The sequence below is a fragment of the Pollicipes pollicipes genome, unplaced genomic scaffold (genome assembly GCF_011947565.3).
Source record: "Pollicipes pollicipes isolate AB1234 unplaced genomic scaffold, Ppol_2.1 Scaffold_5724;HRSCAF=6776_pilon_pilon_pilon, whole genome shotgun sequence".
Lineage (NCBI taxonomy): Eukaryota > Metazoa > Arthropoda > Thecostraca > Pollicipedomorpha > Pollicipedidae > Pollicipes > Pollicipes pollicipes.
In genome coordinates, this window is record NW_023596746.1 from 36,065,096 (window position 1) to 36,083,802 (window position 18,707).

The 18,707-nt window shown below is 52.7% G+C and overlaps 1 protein-coding gene across 1 annotated transcript in view; it reads left to right on the forward strand.

Moving 5' to 3' along the window:
* The window catches only part of LOC119102998 (uncharacterized), a 35,853-nt gene extending 18,201 nt beyond the window's left edge, over nt 1-17,652 (forward strand). The window contains exons 2-3 of the mRNA XM_037226446.1: nt 3,984-4,155; nt 17,519-17,652. Of these exons, the coding sequence (XP_037082341.1) occupies nt 3,984-4,155; nt 17,519-17,652 (306 nt within the window). The remainder of the gene's footprint in view (nt 1-3,983; nt 4,156-17,518) is intronic.
* The last annotated feature ends 1,055 nt before the right edge of the window (nt 17,653-18,707 follow it).

An 18,707-nucleotide genomic window follows, 5' to 3' on the forward strand; every position in this document is an offset into this window, starting at 1 on the left:
AAAAAAAAAACACTGAAAATAACTAAATGATGCCTGATGCCTTCCTAGGGAACCTTATCAAATTAATTATTTAGTCCTATGTACCCTGCACAAGTCCTTAGTTGTCAACCCCTCAGGCCAATAACAAATGCTTGACTATTTCCCTGAGTTTGTTCACATGAAGGGTCTCTGCCCGCTTTCCGCTTGGTCACGTTGTTCTGCTGCATTGTGCATCGCAGGCAGAACTCTTCACGACTAAGTTTCTACTAACCCTCACCTACAGGGGATTTTCCACCCTCGCGCTACGAGGGGAGATGGGGCTCAGAGGCCCCGCTAGAATCTCGAAAGCTAAGTGAGCTAGAATCCCAGGAAACATGGTACTGGAAAGTTTCGTCAAACATGATCAAAGATGTATGTCTGAACAATGTTGGTTGCGACCTTAGCATCTCAAAGAAGGTAACGTTCGTCGAATCATTGCTTTATAGAATCTCCTGTTACCTCTAAAGCTAAGCGTACTGCGACAACGTGAAAGACAGCTGAATAACTCTTGTAAAATTCTTCATCTAATTAAAAATTAAACAGGCACAAACGAATGACCAGAAAAATTAGGTAGGCACTAACATACATTGCTTGTGGCGGCCCAGGTCAGATCGAAGGGGTGGAGGTCGTCCAAGCATTGCCCACCCATTAACAACTAAGCAAACCACATCAATGAGAACACTGTCAGAAGAGCTTTTCAAATCTGTAAGATATGCTTCATTACACCTTAAATCCTAAGACCCTCAAAGGATCAAATGTTGTTTGAAAGGTTAAAGTTTCATCTAGTTTCACCTTGGATAGCACGTCTTTTACAGACCCAGCAAAACGACAGCGATGCATTTCATAGTGATGTAGTACAATTTTAGTCGACCAATTCTCTTTGGAGGACATTTCCAGCGCGGAAAAAGCGTCCCAACTTTTGAGCAAATTGTCGGCAGCACGGCTTCGCAAAATATGTCATAACCATGAACCGTGAAAGCCAGAAAGCGTAACTTCGATAACATGTAAAACAATTACTCATCGACGTCCACAAATTTGATCAGAAGATATTCCAGTAAAACCATGGGGAGGGAGGGGGGGGGGGGCGCCTCCGCGACCCCCTGCTCGTAAGCGAGGGTCATCCGCTTCTGTTGTAACTGAAGACACGTCTGACACGACACAGCATAATACGTCTGATATGACACGGAAGACGCTTCTGAAGTTCTTCTGAAGTATCACAGGAACAGAAAAGTTTGCACTACTTCAGCTATTTCGTCACTATAGGCAGTCTATGATAATTGAAATGTGAGACGCCCGCTGTCTTTCAAGGTACCTTTTGACAAAGGATGAGACATGGTATGAGTTTTGCGGACGGAGAACTTCTCTAGACTAGCGGCCTCATGTAGCATGTTAGTATACACGCAAAGTTTCGACCATTTAACTCTGCGGCCGTCGTCAAGTGTTTCTGAAATCCTGAGAAGGGCTTGATGACAGCTGGCTTTCAGGCATATACGCGTCCCAGCCCGATTCTCCCTTGGAGTTGCTGGGATTCGAACCAGGATCTTGTGATTGCGAGTGCAGGACTTTACCACCTGAGTTAGCCGGAAAGCACAGTCTTTCCGTTATGGAACTTGGTGTCATTTATCTCCTGGATACTGGGCGATTTTCCTGTATAATTAAAAGCCATATCGGGTATAGCCTATGATTAATGTACTGATGGATTTGTTATCCAATGGTACCTGTGCTGCCTCCTTGATCTTTCGAGCCTTCCAGTGTTGCTCTCCATCGATGATGGTCACCTCACTTCCTGTCAGTGGATGATCGGTGCCTGACCACGCGTGATCTGCCATGCCGGACTTCAGAGTCTCATCCCGGATGGTTGCCTTTCTCTGCTCGTCCATTCATACTGATAGAAGGCGACTTGTCTATCCGTTTTAGGACCTCACACAGCTAAGCGTGGTATACCGTATATGCAGTTCGTCGTGTCTTCTTAAGATGATGTTGGTCTGATATTGGTGAGTGTTTTCCGGAGCTGCTTCTGAAGACTGGCCTTATATTGTATCATTCACGGATTCTTCTAACCTTCTCTGGCAAGCTCTTGCCATATGCTAATGATACCGTTGTTGTTGGGCTTTACTCTGGCTGCCCTGCTTATCAAGCATACTCTTTGGGCTTCCGGTCCATAAAGCCTTTCAGATACCCGCCCCCGCAGAGCGTATCGGATAGGGAGTTGATTTCCCTCTTCCTGGTCGCATTATCATCGCTGATGGCATTTGCGCGATGATGAAGGCAACCAACAATGCCTTACTTTACTGTATCCGGGTGCTGTGACTGGAAGTTTTGGCGGCGATCGGCTGCTGCTGGTTTCTGGCACACCCATGCTCTAAGTCTGTTGTTGGTTCTCTCGACTTTACGTCTAGGAACGGCGGCCTGTTATTGTCTTCGCGTTCCATAGCGAACCGGATCGATGGTCGCAAGCTGTTGATGTGGTCCCGGAATACAGCCACGTCTTCGTGGTGTCGCCAGAGGACGAAATTGTCGTCGACGTATCGCAACCATACTGAGAGTTCCATTTGTGCTCTTTCTATCGCGGTGTCTTCGAAATGCTCGATGCTGGCAATCAGCAGTGAAGAGATGATCCTCTGACCATTCTCTCGGCTTGCTGATAGCATCGTTTGTTTAGCCGGAACTCGGTGGTTTTGATACGGAAGGCAAAAAGCTCATTGATGTTGTTCCAGGATGAATGGGTTGATGGCTTTTACCTTCAAGCGGCGTTCCTAAGGACACTGAAAGATATAGATATGTATCGTAAAAAATGATTGGCTCAAACCATGTTAGGTCCCGAGCTATAACGCCTTCTCTGGAGGCTTGCAGAGGCGTTTTTAATACGAACGTCGTTTTTGCCATGCAATGGCCGCGAATGCCACCTTTGAGGATGAAATTTGGATAAAATAAGACGTTGAGTATACTTGTCGATAATTTTACGATACGTTTTTTTTTAAACTGATGCCAATCTTGATAGGTCAATGACCCATTCAAGCAAAGCTCATGATCCATGATTCCTCTCTTGACTTCAGGCCTGTCTCAGGTGCATTCTTTATAACAAGCCTGACTTAGAGCAAGACGTGTTTATTTCGCTAGGAAAAAAAGTTCAATATCCGAAGCGATACTTCATGGAGAAACACCGGTTTTACCCAAACAGGCAAGCTGAACTTTGTTGGGTTCCACCATGGGGCATACAAAAGCATCATTTCTGCCAATATTACATCAGGCTAACCGCTTTTTGGGGTTATTGTTCTAACTCAGTTCGCGGCCGGATGACGAGTACCCGCTTTTTGGAGTCACGGTTCTAACTCAGTTTCGGGCCGAATGGCGAGAACCTGCTTTTTGGGTCATGGTTCTAACTCAGTTCGCGCCGAATGGCAAGAATCCGATTTTTGGGTCATGGTTCTAACTCAGTTCGCGGCCAGATGGCGAGGGAGCGCCAATGCCTTCACCATTTGTCCAGCTGATGGACTGAGCGTACTGCACGCTGTGGAACTAAGTGCAAGGGATATTTATTTTGTTTTTGCACCTACGTCTGCGGCCTTCATCAGCCAACACCTACTCGGTCACCGTGGAAATCGCGGTCACCGATGGGAGGCGCGGTCACCGATGGGAGGCGCGGTCGCCGATGGGGACGACCGAGGGTCCGTGGTGCAAAGAGCATTGAACGCCTATGCAGAACGTGTTTGTTCACGTATGCAACATTTTTACACAATCTCGTGTTTTCTTGTAAACTCTAAATGTGTTTCCCTGTTTATCTGCTCATGCAAATAGCTCACGCATTGTTTGCTCACTGCTAGCTGCTCGCCTTCTAGAAAGACATTGGAGGTGAGATGCATACACGTTCAACGTACTTTCCATCGTAACACTGACAAAAAATCATCACCCTCACCCATTCCGTTGACCTGAAGACCCCTAAATCGTCGGTTCCTGATCGCCAGCTGGTGCAGTTTGACCGCGCTCGAGCGGGCGTCAAGGTCAGGACGTTCTACGAGCGAGACCGCACCGTCAGCTACTTCAGCATAGAGAGGGCGTTACCCTCCGACTCTGGGGAGTACTTCTGTGACCCGGACGGTCTGGCCCAGGTCAAGGTGATTCTTCACGTGCTCAACGGTAAGGATGCAGCTGCCTTGTTGTCTTACGTATTTTCGTAATATGGATGCAGTTGTTGATGTTACCCATGTATAATGCAGACCGTCGCGACACATGAAGCAACTTACATGTGCAAACGCCGCTAGAAACATGAGGTGAAAGACCCCATATAAAGCCAATTGGCTCGTATTGACTCGTGCTGGAACTTGAATTCCTTTTGAGGCGTTCGTGACGCCAGCGCCTCTTCCCGGGAGCGCAGCCGGTGGCTGGATCCCTCGGACTGGTGTTGGCAGCGAGCCCCGCTGGCAGCCGCACAGCCAGCCAACAGCGGGCAGGTCCTATCCGTTCGCCCTCTCGCGACTCCTCGAGCTCATCACCGCTGAGCCTGAGCTCAAGCCGGCCCGGCGAGCCGCGTGAGCCGCCGTGTCCGCGCCAGCCGCGGCCACCTTTGACCGAGCAGCCCCGCTGATGTAAACGTCGGCCGCCTGTCACGCTCCGTCGCCGCTCCTGAGACAACGGAACGTAATTTTGACAAACGGCTTCGCCGCCGGTAATCGGTTTGCCGGACGATCGTCGCCATCGATTAGAGAAGACAACGCGCTGCTCCGGTGCACGCTCAGCGAAACGCAGACCGGCGCCGGCCGACGCGGCGCGCGTGGGCCGCGGCCCGGGGCGAATTCCGCTCTGCTCAATGTGGAACACTCGACCGGGTCTGACCGCTGGGTCATATATGCCAAATGGGGAATGACTTAGTTTCGAGGTACTGAGCTCCGGGTTCGGGCTCTGGACGTCTGAGCCCACTTGGCTTCCTTCTCGAAGTCAATCTCGTCATCAATATCGTCATTTCGTCGTCAAATCTCGTCAATGAAGACTGTCCCCTTGGTGACGATTTGACGAGCCAAGTCATAAGTGGCGTTTGTGTTCGAAAGTCTCCGGCGAGACATTTCCAAACTTAAGTCATTGATAGTCAAGTGGTGATTCACGCTAGTTGCAGGCTTTGTTACAGTTTGATAGCAGCTCGCGATGCATTCGGTGATAACTCCAGCAATGTAAAGACACCAGCAAGGTCCCATACTGAGCGAACACTAAGAGAGTTAGCTGCTTTTTACACAGACGCTTCACGCCCAGATTCAGTGGGCATACTTCCCACGGCTACCGGTAGCCCTAAAGGCTATCCCTAGGGCTAACAATCATGCCTTCCTTAAGCAAAACGTGGTATCACTTGCTGGGCTTCTAAACTATTTTCCTTGAGATCTAGGTCAGGACGTTTGGACCAACTTTCAATGGTCCCCAATGCTTTCCAGGCGCAGAGCCATTTTGGCATTTCTGTGGTCTGGACCTCGGTAAGCTGCGGAGGACTGCATCGCTTCGGTGTCATCTTTGGATTTAAGATTGCTATAAGGCAGACTGGGCTCGGTCAATCAAATCCGTATGGCTAGGCGTATGGTCTCTGGGCACTGCTTTTACGCGTAATAGCAATACTGCGTCATCTTCATCGTAAAATACTATCCAGCTTGCAGCATCCTCCAGTACACAAGCCAACCCTGCTCTTGGTCTATCTCACGCATCGCTGCCCAGTGCATCAGAGAGACGTCAGCTAGGGGAAGCAAAGCACTCAATAAGTCAAACCTCTAAGGTCATCCATGACTTCAAAGCTATAGATTCATTCTCCGCAGCCGCGGCCGAAGCCGTCTTAGCCAGTGAGGCGCAGCATATAGCGCAATAACATCTCACTGAATTGGCAGCCCTACGCTGGCCGTCGAATAAACAGTGGGTTGGCCGAAGTGCGTCGATGGATGGTTGCGCCGCTCCCCCTACCCCTCCCCTCCCCCTTCAGACAAAGACAGCCCGCGCGATCGCCTCGTGATGGCCGCTCCAGCCGCGCCGTTTTTGTCGTCAGCGCCGATTGATCGCACCCCAGCGTGACGAACTCGCCGCGTGGCGGCGGGCCGGCGGGGAAAGTGGCGCAGCGTGGCGCTAATGACGCGGCAGCGCGGCCGTCAAATAGGCCGGCCGGCTGAGCATGGCTGGCGCGTCGTCCCAGCTGGACGGCAGGGTGGGTCCGGTATTCCAGCGTATGTGTCCGCATGTGAACGTCAGACGACCACCAGCGGACCTAGACTCGCGCTCGTCGTGACGCCCCGGCGCTTTTCCTGAACTGATGGCCCAGTGCGCCATACATTTTGAGCAGACAGTCCCTTCAATAAGGGTGGCATTTCCTTAGACGACTTATTTGCATGTGAGCTATGTGAGCTATCCAGAGGTCATAGCACACTTCTTTGACAAAATGTCTCACGCACCGCCCTCAAATCGCGTGTGAACCAAGCCTTCCCGTGTCTCTTTTTTACCTGTTTTAGAGGTCGATCCACATGTGAATTGCTGCGGGTGAAAACAGTGCGCGGGTGGTATGGGGCTGTGTTTGTTATTTTGTCATCGAACTACTGTTGTTTTGATGTCAAGCTGATGTTGAACGCTGTTTACCCTTGGACTGCATCGAACACACAGGGCCTTTGTTTCCTTTAGAAGTTTGAGCTGGAGTGAGAATCACAATTTCTACCAATTCCCTTTGCATATTTACCGAAAGAGTACACGGGGCTGCCACATAATGAATTTATGGGCATCACGCAATAAGGTGTTCGGACGTTCTCACTCAAATAACGGTGCTCATACTTTGGCCGGCTACAGGGGATCACGAATACAGTTCTCAAGGGCGAAAAATCTGTCAGCCACCATGTTCTCAACTGCCCATGACACGTGGGTACCTGTCTTGTCAATAAAGTTTCCCATGCATCGCTCCTTTTACTCAAGACAAACGCGAGGGGGATACTGCGACACGGGTGGCGCGGTCCCGCGAGGGTCCTCCGTCCGGCGGGACGCTGGCTCAGACGAGCGCGGGGTGACGTTCGCGTCACGCCCGCGACGCCGACCTTTGGGACGGGATGCCCGTCACGTACGTGATGTGGGTCTCGATATCGGTGGCTGCAGACCCCACAGCTTCGAGCGGCGACGTGCGCAGCCAGACGGGTGCGACAGGGCACTGGCGGGTCTGACCTGTCCTGTGAGAGGGAAGGCACCGGATGTGCTGCGGCGACGGCCGCTACGGTTTGCTGACGGTGGTCAGCTTGGCGTGACGGTTCCCTGACGGTGGTCAGCTTGGCGTGACGGTTCCCTGACGGTGGTCAGCTGGCGCGACGATTCCCTGACGGTGGTCAGCTTGGCGTGACGGTTCCCTGACGGTGGTCAGCTGGCGACGACGATTCCCTGACGGTGGTCAGCTGGGCGCGACGATTCCCTGACGGTGGTCAGCTTGGCGTGACGGATTCCCTGACGGTGGTCAGCTGGCGTGACGATTCCCTGACGGTGGTCAGTTGGCGTGACGTTCCCTGACGGTGGTCAGCTGGGCGTGACGGTCCCTGACGGTGGTCAGCTTGGCGTGACGATTCCCTGACGGTGGTCAGCTGGGCGACGATTCCCTGACGGTGGTCAGCTGGCGTGACGGTTCCCTGACGGTGGTCAGCTGGGCGCGACGATTCCCTGACGGTGGTCAGCTGGGCGCGACGATTCCCTGACGGTGGTCAGCTTGGCGTGAGATAAACAATTCCACGAAGCCATGCGGAAATTAAACTTTTCGGAAAGCCAACTGTTTCAGCTTTGCGTAACAGTGTAAACGACATCATGCTTCCTAGAAAGATGATAGTTAAACATCCGTATTCTTTATTTTGAGCACATTTGCATGTGTTTTGTTTAAGCGCACACTTTTGTGGCATCGCTCCATTGATATGGCAGTGTCGACCCTGCTCGCACGATCGGTGGATTCGTTTTGCCGTCCGCCGCCCGCACCGGCCGTAGATCGCCGTGCAGTGCCCCTACAAAACCGTCGCTTCTCACAAACCAGGAATGTCAAAGTCACGTTTTTGATGTCACACGCGCGCAATAAATGCCCAAAGACTGTTTAAAACGTGGCCGCGGTTACTCAGTATGCCAGAAAGGCATTCTTAGACAACTTTAGAGGGCTTGATGCAAACCTCCCCCCCTACCAGGGTGAGGGTTTCAATGCGCCGAATGGAGCGGGCAAGAGTTCAGGCCTGTCATCTGTCTTCTTTTAATTTTCTTGGGAAGAAAGATAGCATTGACCATGTACTCAACGATCGAACGGGCTCTGACCGGCCTCGGCTGGCGTCGCCGGAAGGACGATAAGACGGCACGCCTTAGGGACTCAGGAACCAGGGACGCTTTGGGGCTCTCCAGGGACGCCGGCCAGGGATCGGTCAGACACTGGCCGGCCAGGGGCCCACATCCTCCGAGAGTCGGGATCAATAACCCCGTCCAGTGTCGTCAGCGATGCCCGCTAACAGTGCCTGCCGCTCGCCGGGTGCGACTGAACAAGTAAATAATTGCAGTGCCCTGTCCGGGTCATAAATCCCGATGAAACATCGCTTCGTAATATTGGTCGTTTGTTGCATTGCTTCCGTCAGCATGTACGAACATCTGTTGCATCCTTTCTCTGCACGATTAACCATTCGCGGCTCGCGTCAATATACCGTGTTGTTAGATGTGAACCACACTGACTTTGCCTCGTCAAAACCAAACTTGCTTTATATGTGCCTCGACAGAGCCAAACTTACTTGAGCTGGAGGCATGCAATATGCCGGGTTAGAACTTCAAGGGTATCCCACTTTCAAACATACTACATACACGTAACAGCGGTCTGCCACTGCATCTATTGTGACCCAGACACATGTCCGGATTTCACGAATTCTATTGGCAGCCTATCGCAGCCAAAATTTCCTGGCCAAAGTTGGGGAAAGCTCGGTCAAGTCCCGAGCACTGTTCGCCGCGCTGATGCATTTTACAGCCGCATGGAGGTGGCTCTCTGCTATGGGACCCCTCCCACGCGGCCACAGTGGGCCACGGCTGAGCCTGCAGAGCGAGCTGTGCCTGCAGGGACGGAGCCGGCCGCTTGGTGCAGGGCACCCGGGGTGTCGCGGGACAGTGAATAGCGGGGAGGGAAGGGGGGAGGGGGGGGGGCAGGGGTATTAAAGCGCGTCAGTGACCAGCGGCATATTGCAATTGAGCTCTGCTGGCTGGCTGCGTTACTATACCGAATAAGTTACACACAAAAAATTGTTTGTCACATACTTCAAAAGAACGTCTTTCACCAACACGTCTGAAAGGAAGCATCCTTATGCAAAAGCCTAACCGTAATGCCGGGGAGTTAGGTGCAACATTCGTTTTGTTGCAATGGAACCTGGAAACATAAAGTGCGTTACATTTACCAGAAGGCGTCAGATGCGCCGAAGGAGGGTTTCTATGCCCTTGACCGTCACAAAGATATTAGTCCGAACCACATCGTTGCAGTTCCAGCACGCACCCTCAGTTCACCATGTAATCCATTGCAAACAGCATTTAGCTCGGTCTTCACAGCCCCCAAACATCTCGCACTTGCCCACAGCCGCACCCGCACCTAATCCCGAGCCCTGCACCTTATCTCCCACGCAGCGATCCGTTCCGCACTTCCGCACCCCCTGGGCGGCGTCCGGCCATCTAGCGCCCTGGCATGCGGTGAGAGCCGTGTGAGTTACGCGTCGATGAAGCGACGTCAGGTCGATTGGCGCCGCCGCTGAAGCATCGCCCTCTCAGACGAGACCCGACGGCCGACCGCAGCGACCTGGGATGTCGCACACGCTCAAAGGCGTGCAGGCGTACTCTGCAAGCCCGGACTGAGCTCCAGGCCCGCACAGTACTGCGGCAGCGCGGGCCTCCCGGCGGCGGGAGTCTGAAGTGGATGGCGGTAAGGCGAGTGTGAGAAGGTTCAGCTGGAAGCCTGGCACTGATGGCGGTCCTTATCTGGGCGTGGTAGCGTGCTCGCGGCTCAACGTCTTGCGGTAAGACAGGCCGAGGTCGACTCGCCTGCGGACGCGACGTGACCTTGGCCTGCATCGTCACCAGGACACCGGAAGTGCTTCGCTGGCTACTGACGTGACCTCGGCCTACATCGTCACCAGGATACCGGGAGTGCTTCGCTGGCTACTGACGTGACCTCGGCCTACATCGTCACCAGGACACCGGGAGTGCTTCGCTGGCTACTGACGTGACCTGGGCCTACATCGTCACAGGATCGGGAGTGCTTCGCTGGCTACTGACGTGACCTCGGCCTACATCGTCACCAGGACACCGGGAGTGCTTCGCTGGCTACTGACGTGACCTGGGCCTACATCGTCACCAGGACATCGGGAGTGCTTCGCTGGCTACTGACGTGACCTGGGCCTACATCGTCACCAGAATACCGGGAGTGCTTCGCTGGCTACTGACGTGACCTGGGCCTACATCGTCACCAGGACACTGGGAGTGCTTCGCTGGCTACTGACGTGACCTCGGCCTGCATCGTCACCAGGATACCGGGAGTGCTTCGCTGGCTACTGACGTGACCTCGGCCTACATCGTCACCAGGACACCGGGAGTGCTTCGCTGGCTACTGACGTGACCTGGGCCTACATCGTCATCAGGACACTGGGAGTGCTTCGCTGGCTACTGACGTGACCTGGGCCTACATCGTCACCAGGACACCGGGAGTGCTTCGCTGGCTACTGACGTGACCTGGGCCTACATCGTCATCAGGACACCGGGAGTGCTTCGCTGGTTACTGACGTGACCTGGGCCTACATCGTCACCAGGACACTGGGAGTGCTTCGCTGGCTACTGACGTGATCTGGGCCTACATCGTCACCAGAATACCGGGAGTGCTTCGCTGGCTACTGACGTGACCTGGGCCTACATCGTCATCAGGACACTGGGAGTGCTTCGCTGGCTACTGACGTGACCTGGGCCTACATCGTCATCAGGACACCGGGAGTGCTTCGCTGGCTACTGACGTGATCTGGGCCTACATCGTCACCAGGACACTGGGAATGCTCCGCAAACTACTGACTTGCGCTGAGCCTACATCTTCACCAGGACATCAAAAATGTTCTGCTAACTGCTGGACGTACGTCTTCTGACTACTGACGTGACCTGGGCATACATCGTCATCTGGACATCGAGAACGCTCCGTTGACTACTGTCTGCGATTCCGCACAAACGGGTGGACGAGTGGTTCTGGTGGAGATAACCGGAAATCCGGAATCCCTGCTGGAATTGGTTGCCGACGCTTCCAGGGTTTCAACGCTTTGAGATGGTGTTGTTGTGGAAAAGGAAAAGGCTCACGAAAACTAGCTTTGGCTTCAAGCTGGTGACTTTGTTTGCCGAGAGTCAAATATCGCTGTTTTTTTATAGAGTAGAAGACTTCGCGAATGTAGCGGGGCTCTCTGCTTCAACGAGAGTGTGTTGCATCGAGGTGAGTGTTTCCCTCAAACTTATCAATTGATCAAAGAAGTAAGCTTATCCTTACTTCCAACACTATTCGTCCCTGCTATTAGGGAAACTATTCACACCCGACATCACTAATAGCTGATTCCATGAAGTTAAGGCTGACTCCTAGTAACAGGCACAAAGGAAAACGTTTGCCGTAGCATATGTGCCGCAAAAAATTGATTTTGACTTGCTTCCTGATTTTCCTTGCTCATGTATATGACCCCAATCCGAGTTGACTTACGTTGTTCATCGAACAGTCTTGTAACATAGGTGGCGTGGGCTATTAACACGTCCGTCTCTTTGGCTATTGATTTACACGCATTTTATGGATGCGGGTTTGTTAAAACCGGTCATAGAGCTGAAATGAGTGGAAGAAAATATGTTCTCTTGTCGGGAGATTTTTCGAAACGAAACTCTTTTTTGGTTTTTCATTTTGCCTTAACTTAGCAGGTAGTTGCGTATTTCAAAACATCATTAGCAAATTCTGCAAATGCCTGCATATTTTTCGATGGTTGGTCACCCATCATATCCAAATATATCATAGTTACAGGGCAAGGAATCTTGTTCCCGTTTTCTGGGATGCCTTACCACTCCTCCCGTCTTTCATAGGTTCTTGACATAGCAATGTTCGTATATCACCTCTCGCACAGGCGATGCTGTGCTCTGAGTATGCTCGTTAGTCATAATTTAACACCGAGTTTGTTTGTTGCAAGTATAATCCTTCTTAAGGCACACATGGCATCGGAAGCGTTTCTTGAAGTTTTCCAACCTAATTTTACTTGTCGGACATGTGGTCTTGGTCAGAGTCATTCCACAAGATGGCCGACTCGCATCCAGAGACTGGCAGACATTACACGGCAACTTAAAGCTAGTGCTCGATATTTGTATGGGCTATTGAGATAAAAACTAATTTTGGAGTTCATTGGTTGCAGCTCACAGTCCCCCTTTTTGGGATTAAAACCCTCTAGTTTCTGAGCTACACGCCTCTCAAAGATGTGCAGGACTATTTCGTGCAGGACTATTTCAAGCCCTGTGCAGGCGTGCATGATGCCAAAGCTTTGCACTATTTAAATCCTACCACCCCACAGGCCAGGTGGCGCTCAAGGCTGGTAAGAATATGTCGTCCAGCCGTTTAGATCCGGGGTTCATTAACTTTGATGGGAAAGATAACTTCCGCCCGACGGATCTGGCTTTTGAGAAAGAAATAGCCCATGTATAACCGATGGCGCCATCGTGTCATTACCCGCCACAGGAAAAAAAATCGGACGAGAACGTCTGTCACGGCAGAAATCTCGCCAAAACCGAAGCATTTCCTGCAGGGTGACTTAAGTCAGCGGTTGTTGCGGTGCAGGGGGCGCGGCGGCGGACAGGAGCGGCTCGTGCGAACGCTCCTTAACGCTCCGAGATGCGGATGAGCGGCAACTTCCAGACGAGCCCGCGGGCGCCGGCCAGGACCATCGGCGTGCATGCGTGGCCTTCGATGAGCCGGGCGGGGCTAGGAGCGGGAGAACGATGGTATGACGGATAAAGGGAGCGGCGGAGCACGGCCCAGCCGGATGGAGTGGACGAACAATGAGAACAACTGCGGGAAGGAGGAGTTGGAAGGGCTGCATGAATGGGTGGTTTGAGGCGGCTTGGTCACTTAGCCACCCGCCCGGACCGGGGCGCAGTGACTGGGGAGCGCCTAAGGGACTCGGAGCTGTACTCTAGCGGAGAGTCCTTCGTTTTCGTTCGTCGAAGGGATAATGTTAGGTCTTGTAACCAGTGACTGTGGGTTGGAGTCTCATTAAGGGTTGACTTCTGGGCCCGGACATGTAGAACGAATAGTTCTAAAAAAAAACATGAAAAGGGAGCGACAAGCCCGGATGTAGCACAGAAAAGATGTAGAGTTGTTCAAAAGAAACAGATTCCGCAAAGGTGTAGTGAGGGCAACAATTGATACATACGAGGGGTGACAAGGAGAACCCAGGAAAGCACGGCGTAAGAAGAAACACTGCGCAGTCGGAGGCGACGAAGCGGAGCGTGCGAGGTCCTAAGACGGCATATTTCTCACAGCTCGGCAAACGCACTGCGGGTTAGAGCTCCGCGGAGCTGAAAGGGAGCTCTCTGCGTATTTATTCGCGCCGGACTAGCCGGTTGAAATGTTAGCCGAGCTCAGACGCGCGAGACAGCATCTGACGGAGGCGACGCCGGTTGCCACCACCAAGGGGAGAGTGCTCTGTCGGAGAGGGGCATTATGCAGTGGCGCATCCGGCTCGGGCGTTGAAGCCGTTCCGTGCAAAATTCGTCGTAGCCTCGGGCAGCCGCTGCCACCGATACGGCGGGTTTCTGAATTGGAATAGTCTCCTTAGGCAGGCTTGGCGGGGGGGGGGGGGGGGCTGCGAACGTTCGGACCTGGACCCCCTGTGCACGGCAATGCTTCAGATCATGTAATTGAAGGCGGGTTGCACGCGACGCTATTGGCGCTTCCGATTCGGTGCTTGTCTGAATTGACCAGCAACGTTTCAGGGAGCTCAAGGGATTTGGGGGCAGTAACGTGCTGACAGGGACACTGAAACTCAACGGTATTTCCCTGGCAGTTCCCCTAGCCCGAAGTCTGGGGGGAGGAGTAGCGCAGGCACGAATCTAAGTGAACCAACTGACAGAGTAGTCGTTATTTTGAAGACATTGGCGAGGGAGGAAAGCTTTCCCTCTTCAAGTGTTCGATTTCGGCGAGCTGGTACTGCCTGCGCACCCTGGCTTGGCCTGTAATTAGGTTCTAATTTGGCCCTCTACTAGACTGCAGCATTTCCGAGTGGTACTGACACGACACACGGCCCTAGTGGTGATGTCTAGATTAGACCTGATGCAAATCAGTCTCTGCCAATATGGGTAGTACAAAAGCAGAAATAGTTAAATGAAGACGTTTTTCAACATGTTCATTTGGGAGCAAAACGCATATTCGAAGTGCGCGATATGTCGTCGGTAAATATGTCTTATTGGTCCAACTGAAGCCTGGTTTATTCCATTCCATATGGGAGTCATCCGCCAACACGGTGACCTGGCTCGTACCTGAACTTTATGCTAGTCAGACCTGCTGGGTGGGACGCATGAGCTGCTCGCTACTCCACGGCGTGCTCACGTCAGCCCCGCAACGGCCGATAGACTAACTAGCCACACATGCTGAGCTTGAACCCGCCAGGTTTGGAGACCTGTGTTCTTGGGAGCGGGACGGAGAACCATGAACACAACTTCAACTGAAATAACAGGGAACTATATAACGGATACCGTTCTGTTTTTAAGTTTTGTTCTGAAAATTGCACCACATGCTGGCTTCCGTAACAGAATGGAATTACCACTGCTAAGAATACATCGTCGAAGTATAACATCGTTAGGCCCACTGAAACTAAGCGTTTTCAAAATCGCCAGATTGACAGCACGGCCGACGAGCCGAGTGGGCGCGGCGGTCAATGCTGCGTGCCGCGCCCGCCCTGAACGTGGGCACGCTTTTTGCAGCACGCCCGTGTCCGCTCGCTGACATTCATTCCAGACATCTTTGATCAGCAGCGCTGTCAGAGCGGACGATTGGTCCCCCGCAAACTAACAATGGAACAACAGCTTACCACACACGTCTCCGCTCGCACGGCGAGGTTCGTGCATGTCTCAAAGCTCGCAGATTGCTAAGGGTAATATAGAACAAGTGCATATATATATATACATTTATGCCAAGTACCATTTTTTCATCGTTTGAAACGTTTTGGAATATTGCCCACCTCTATAGGTGATCCGGCCGCTGCTGAATACACTATGTAAAAGTGATTATTGCCCCGCCCGTCAGCGGATCGTTCTGCTCTGCAGACCTCTCGCCGCCCCACATCGCTCCCCATTGGCCGGTGACCCAGCAGCCGATGATCTCCACTTGGCACCGGAGCTTACATCATGCCGTGCCCACCTGATGGATTCCCACTCCACTCTCGCCAGCCATCGCACTGTCGCTAATGGCTACATCGCGTTCGAGCTAACGCCGCGCCGCCGGCCATTTCACAAAGCGATATCTTTCCCGACGCTTCCCTCGGCGGCGAATTTTCCGCGGCGGATTGTCCGCCGGCGGTCGTCGAAAAGTCGGCCAGAGCCGGCGCCAGATGATGACTGGCACTTGTTGCTGGGATCGCTCACCGGCCAAAACAACTGTGATTGGAAAGTCGTGCTAAACTCATCGGCGGGCTCAAAGCCCCAACTACGGCCGCCTGGGGATCGCGTAGACGGCCCGCTGCCCGTGGCGTGCGTGAGGTCGCTGGGGCAGTTATTGGATGACTTTCAAGGGATTAACCCGTGTACAACAGCGTATTTTTGGGACCAGGCTTAAGCTGATGAGTTTAGCACAAGTGGGTCAACTAATACAGAAACGTGTTTCTAAATGTAAAGTGTTGAATAAAAATGTCCTTCCTTGCCAATCATGTGCGGTCTGATAGCTCTGTGGGTAAGAGCATCGGTGTTTTCTATTCGGACTCGCTCACCCTCGTTTGGATTGGGTTAAAGTCTCTGTTCCCGTTCGCTATTTACCCCGGACCGCGATGGTCTGCGGCCGGTGGCAGCAGCTACGTAAACGTCCAGGTGACGCCAGAGGACTGGACGGACCGTGACAATCCTGGCGGTTGCATTGTGCCTTCACCGCGAAATTGTGCCATGCACTTGAAATTTTACGTTCGGATGGCGGGGTAAAGCTTGCGCAACAACTCGCTGCTTAGCGGGAACTCTGAACCCCATAAACCCACTCCTTCGAAACGTTTGGGCTAGCCTTGAAAGAAAAATTAGTTACATTAACACTGTTCTGATGCAAATGACTCGTGTTTCATCATGCAATACCTACGATGTGCTCTATGTAGTTGCTGCATTTTACTGCAGTGACGTGTGATGAAAAGCATGTCAAACACGTGACTAACATCACTGACCGGCGGTGTGTACGGCCAGGCACGCCCGGTTGTCCGCCGTAGCTCAGGTGGTTAGGATGACCTATCGGATCCACATACCCGGAGCGAGGTGGGGTCGAGTGTTTTAGGTGTTCGCCTCTGGGTTGGGTGGCACTGCGGCTGATGGCAGAGCGGTGCTAAAGGTCAGGTGACGTCAGACTGTCGGACGGGCCGTGGCGATAATTACGATGCGTCAAACTTTCGCCGCGAAATTCTGCCGTTGGCCGGGAATTTTACTATCGGTAGATGTGGGTCAGAGGTCTCGCAACGAATACTGCTTAGTGTCGGCTCCATTACCAGAAATCCATACCGTTAAAACGTTCGAATGAAATCTTAAACTGATCTTTTGAAACATTAGGAAACGCTACAAGACATAAAGGATCATAGGGTCGTATGGAACTCTGAACAGGTATTTATAGCAGCACATCGTTTTTTAACTCAAGCCAGCTTGTGCTGGCTTAACACCAGCTGGCTGGTGCTACGCGCTTAACATGAGAGAATGAACAGAGGGAGGGTGGCATGTGACGCGGCCCCATGCCCCAAGCTTTGAGAATGTTCAACATAAGCTGATGCCAATGCATAGAAAGATCTATTTGTAAATTAGCGTTTCCTTCTCGCCCTTCCCTACGCGCCACACTTCCTGAGATGTTCGTATGCCTGTACTGATAAAGGATAGTAGGTGAGGTTTGCATACACCACGGCGGGTTGTCCAGGATATTCCAAATGCATGCCAAATGAAGTGTTCATAATGTTCGAGTAGTGAAACGGCTAAAACTCTGAACAGCGCTGAGACAAGTCGCTTATAATAGTACCGAAATCCGTACAGACTCCGGAACACGACTCCTGCATTTGTATATTTGTTTCACGCAACGTGTGTAAAACATCACGAACTGGAAGGCTTAAAACCATTATTTGATGAGAACAACCAAAAATTTGGGTAAGATGTATTATCTCTGAGTCCCGTTATTGCACATGGACGTCGGGCTTCCTCGTGGTATGCAGCCCACCGATATTCGTGTTGGTATGTGACCATTATGCTCTACCGCCTGCTCCCATTTGGTAACAAGTACACCGCTGTCATGCAGGCGAGCACCCGGCCGCTATGCAGACGGGCGGCGTGGGCCAGGCCGCGGCTCCGGCCTTGCTGCTGCTCTCCATCGCCCACCAACCTTTACACAGCTTGCTGCACCGCGTAGAGACGACCCGCCGGCGATTGTAGCGGCGCCCAGCGCAGACTGCAACGACGGCTTAACGCCCAGCGCAGGCCGCAGCGACGGTCCAGCGCCCCTCCATACCGTCCGAGCCGGCCCTCGGCGCCCAGGCCGCCGTCTGTGGGCCGTCCCGCCGTTTGCGAGAGGTCCGGCGGCCGGACCACCTTCTGCGCCAGGTTCTGCTCTGTCATGCCGCGCTGGAGGGACGGCAGCTCAGGCTGTGCGCGGGCTGATGCGAGCCCTAGAGCCGGGGACGGCGGCCGGCGACGCTGCTGCACCAGCGCTGGCTGTGGCCGCCGCCGGGGCAGTGGTGCTCTCTGCTTACGGTGTGAGTTAGTGCAGGAAGCTGGTGCAGGGGCAGCGGGACGAAACCGCTACCCTGGCGCGGAGACCATGGCTTCCCTACTGGAAGAAGGGGAGTGGACCATGGCGGGCGGCTATAGGCGTTGGCTTGAAGAGCCTGCTCGTTGGAGTGAGGCCACGGTGCGGTGCGCCTGCTCGGCGTGAGGGGACTCAGATACGGCCGCCGCGAGACTGTCGGGTGCTCCACCGAGGAAGTGGAGGGGAACCTGCTCACCTCCTGACGCGGGTCGATGGGGTGAGGACACTCTTTCAAGCGCGCGAGACTGAAGGAAAGTCTTGGAGCACGTGGGGAATTGGGTGGGGATCACTCAAGCTGCGACAATGAGTCGTCAGATCGGCTTGTAATAGGTCGAATGGTTTCTTGTTAGTCGTAAGTGATCTCACGGATGAATGCTCCGTTGTGTTTACGTGGTCCAGATCGAAGTTTCTGTATGTGTGTATCCAGCTTGAGGGTGCAGACGGTGTCTGCATTCCAGAGATGTGCTGGACATAAGTCTGACCAGTGTGTAAGAACATGTTGTGTCTTTCCTTTCACCACGTAACTTTAAGATCCGCAGGACTATCAAGTGGTTTCAGTCATCCAGTTTGCCGAGCATCGATGTTTTTCCTTTTTTTGCATTTCATTTGCACTTTGAGAATAATGCTCATTATGAGAAGCTTTATAATTGTATCTTTGAGCGATGCCTCCTTCACAAACCAC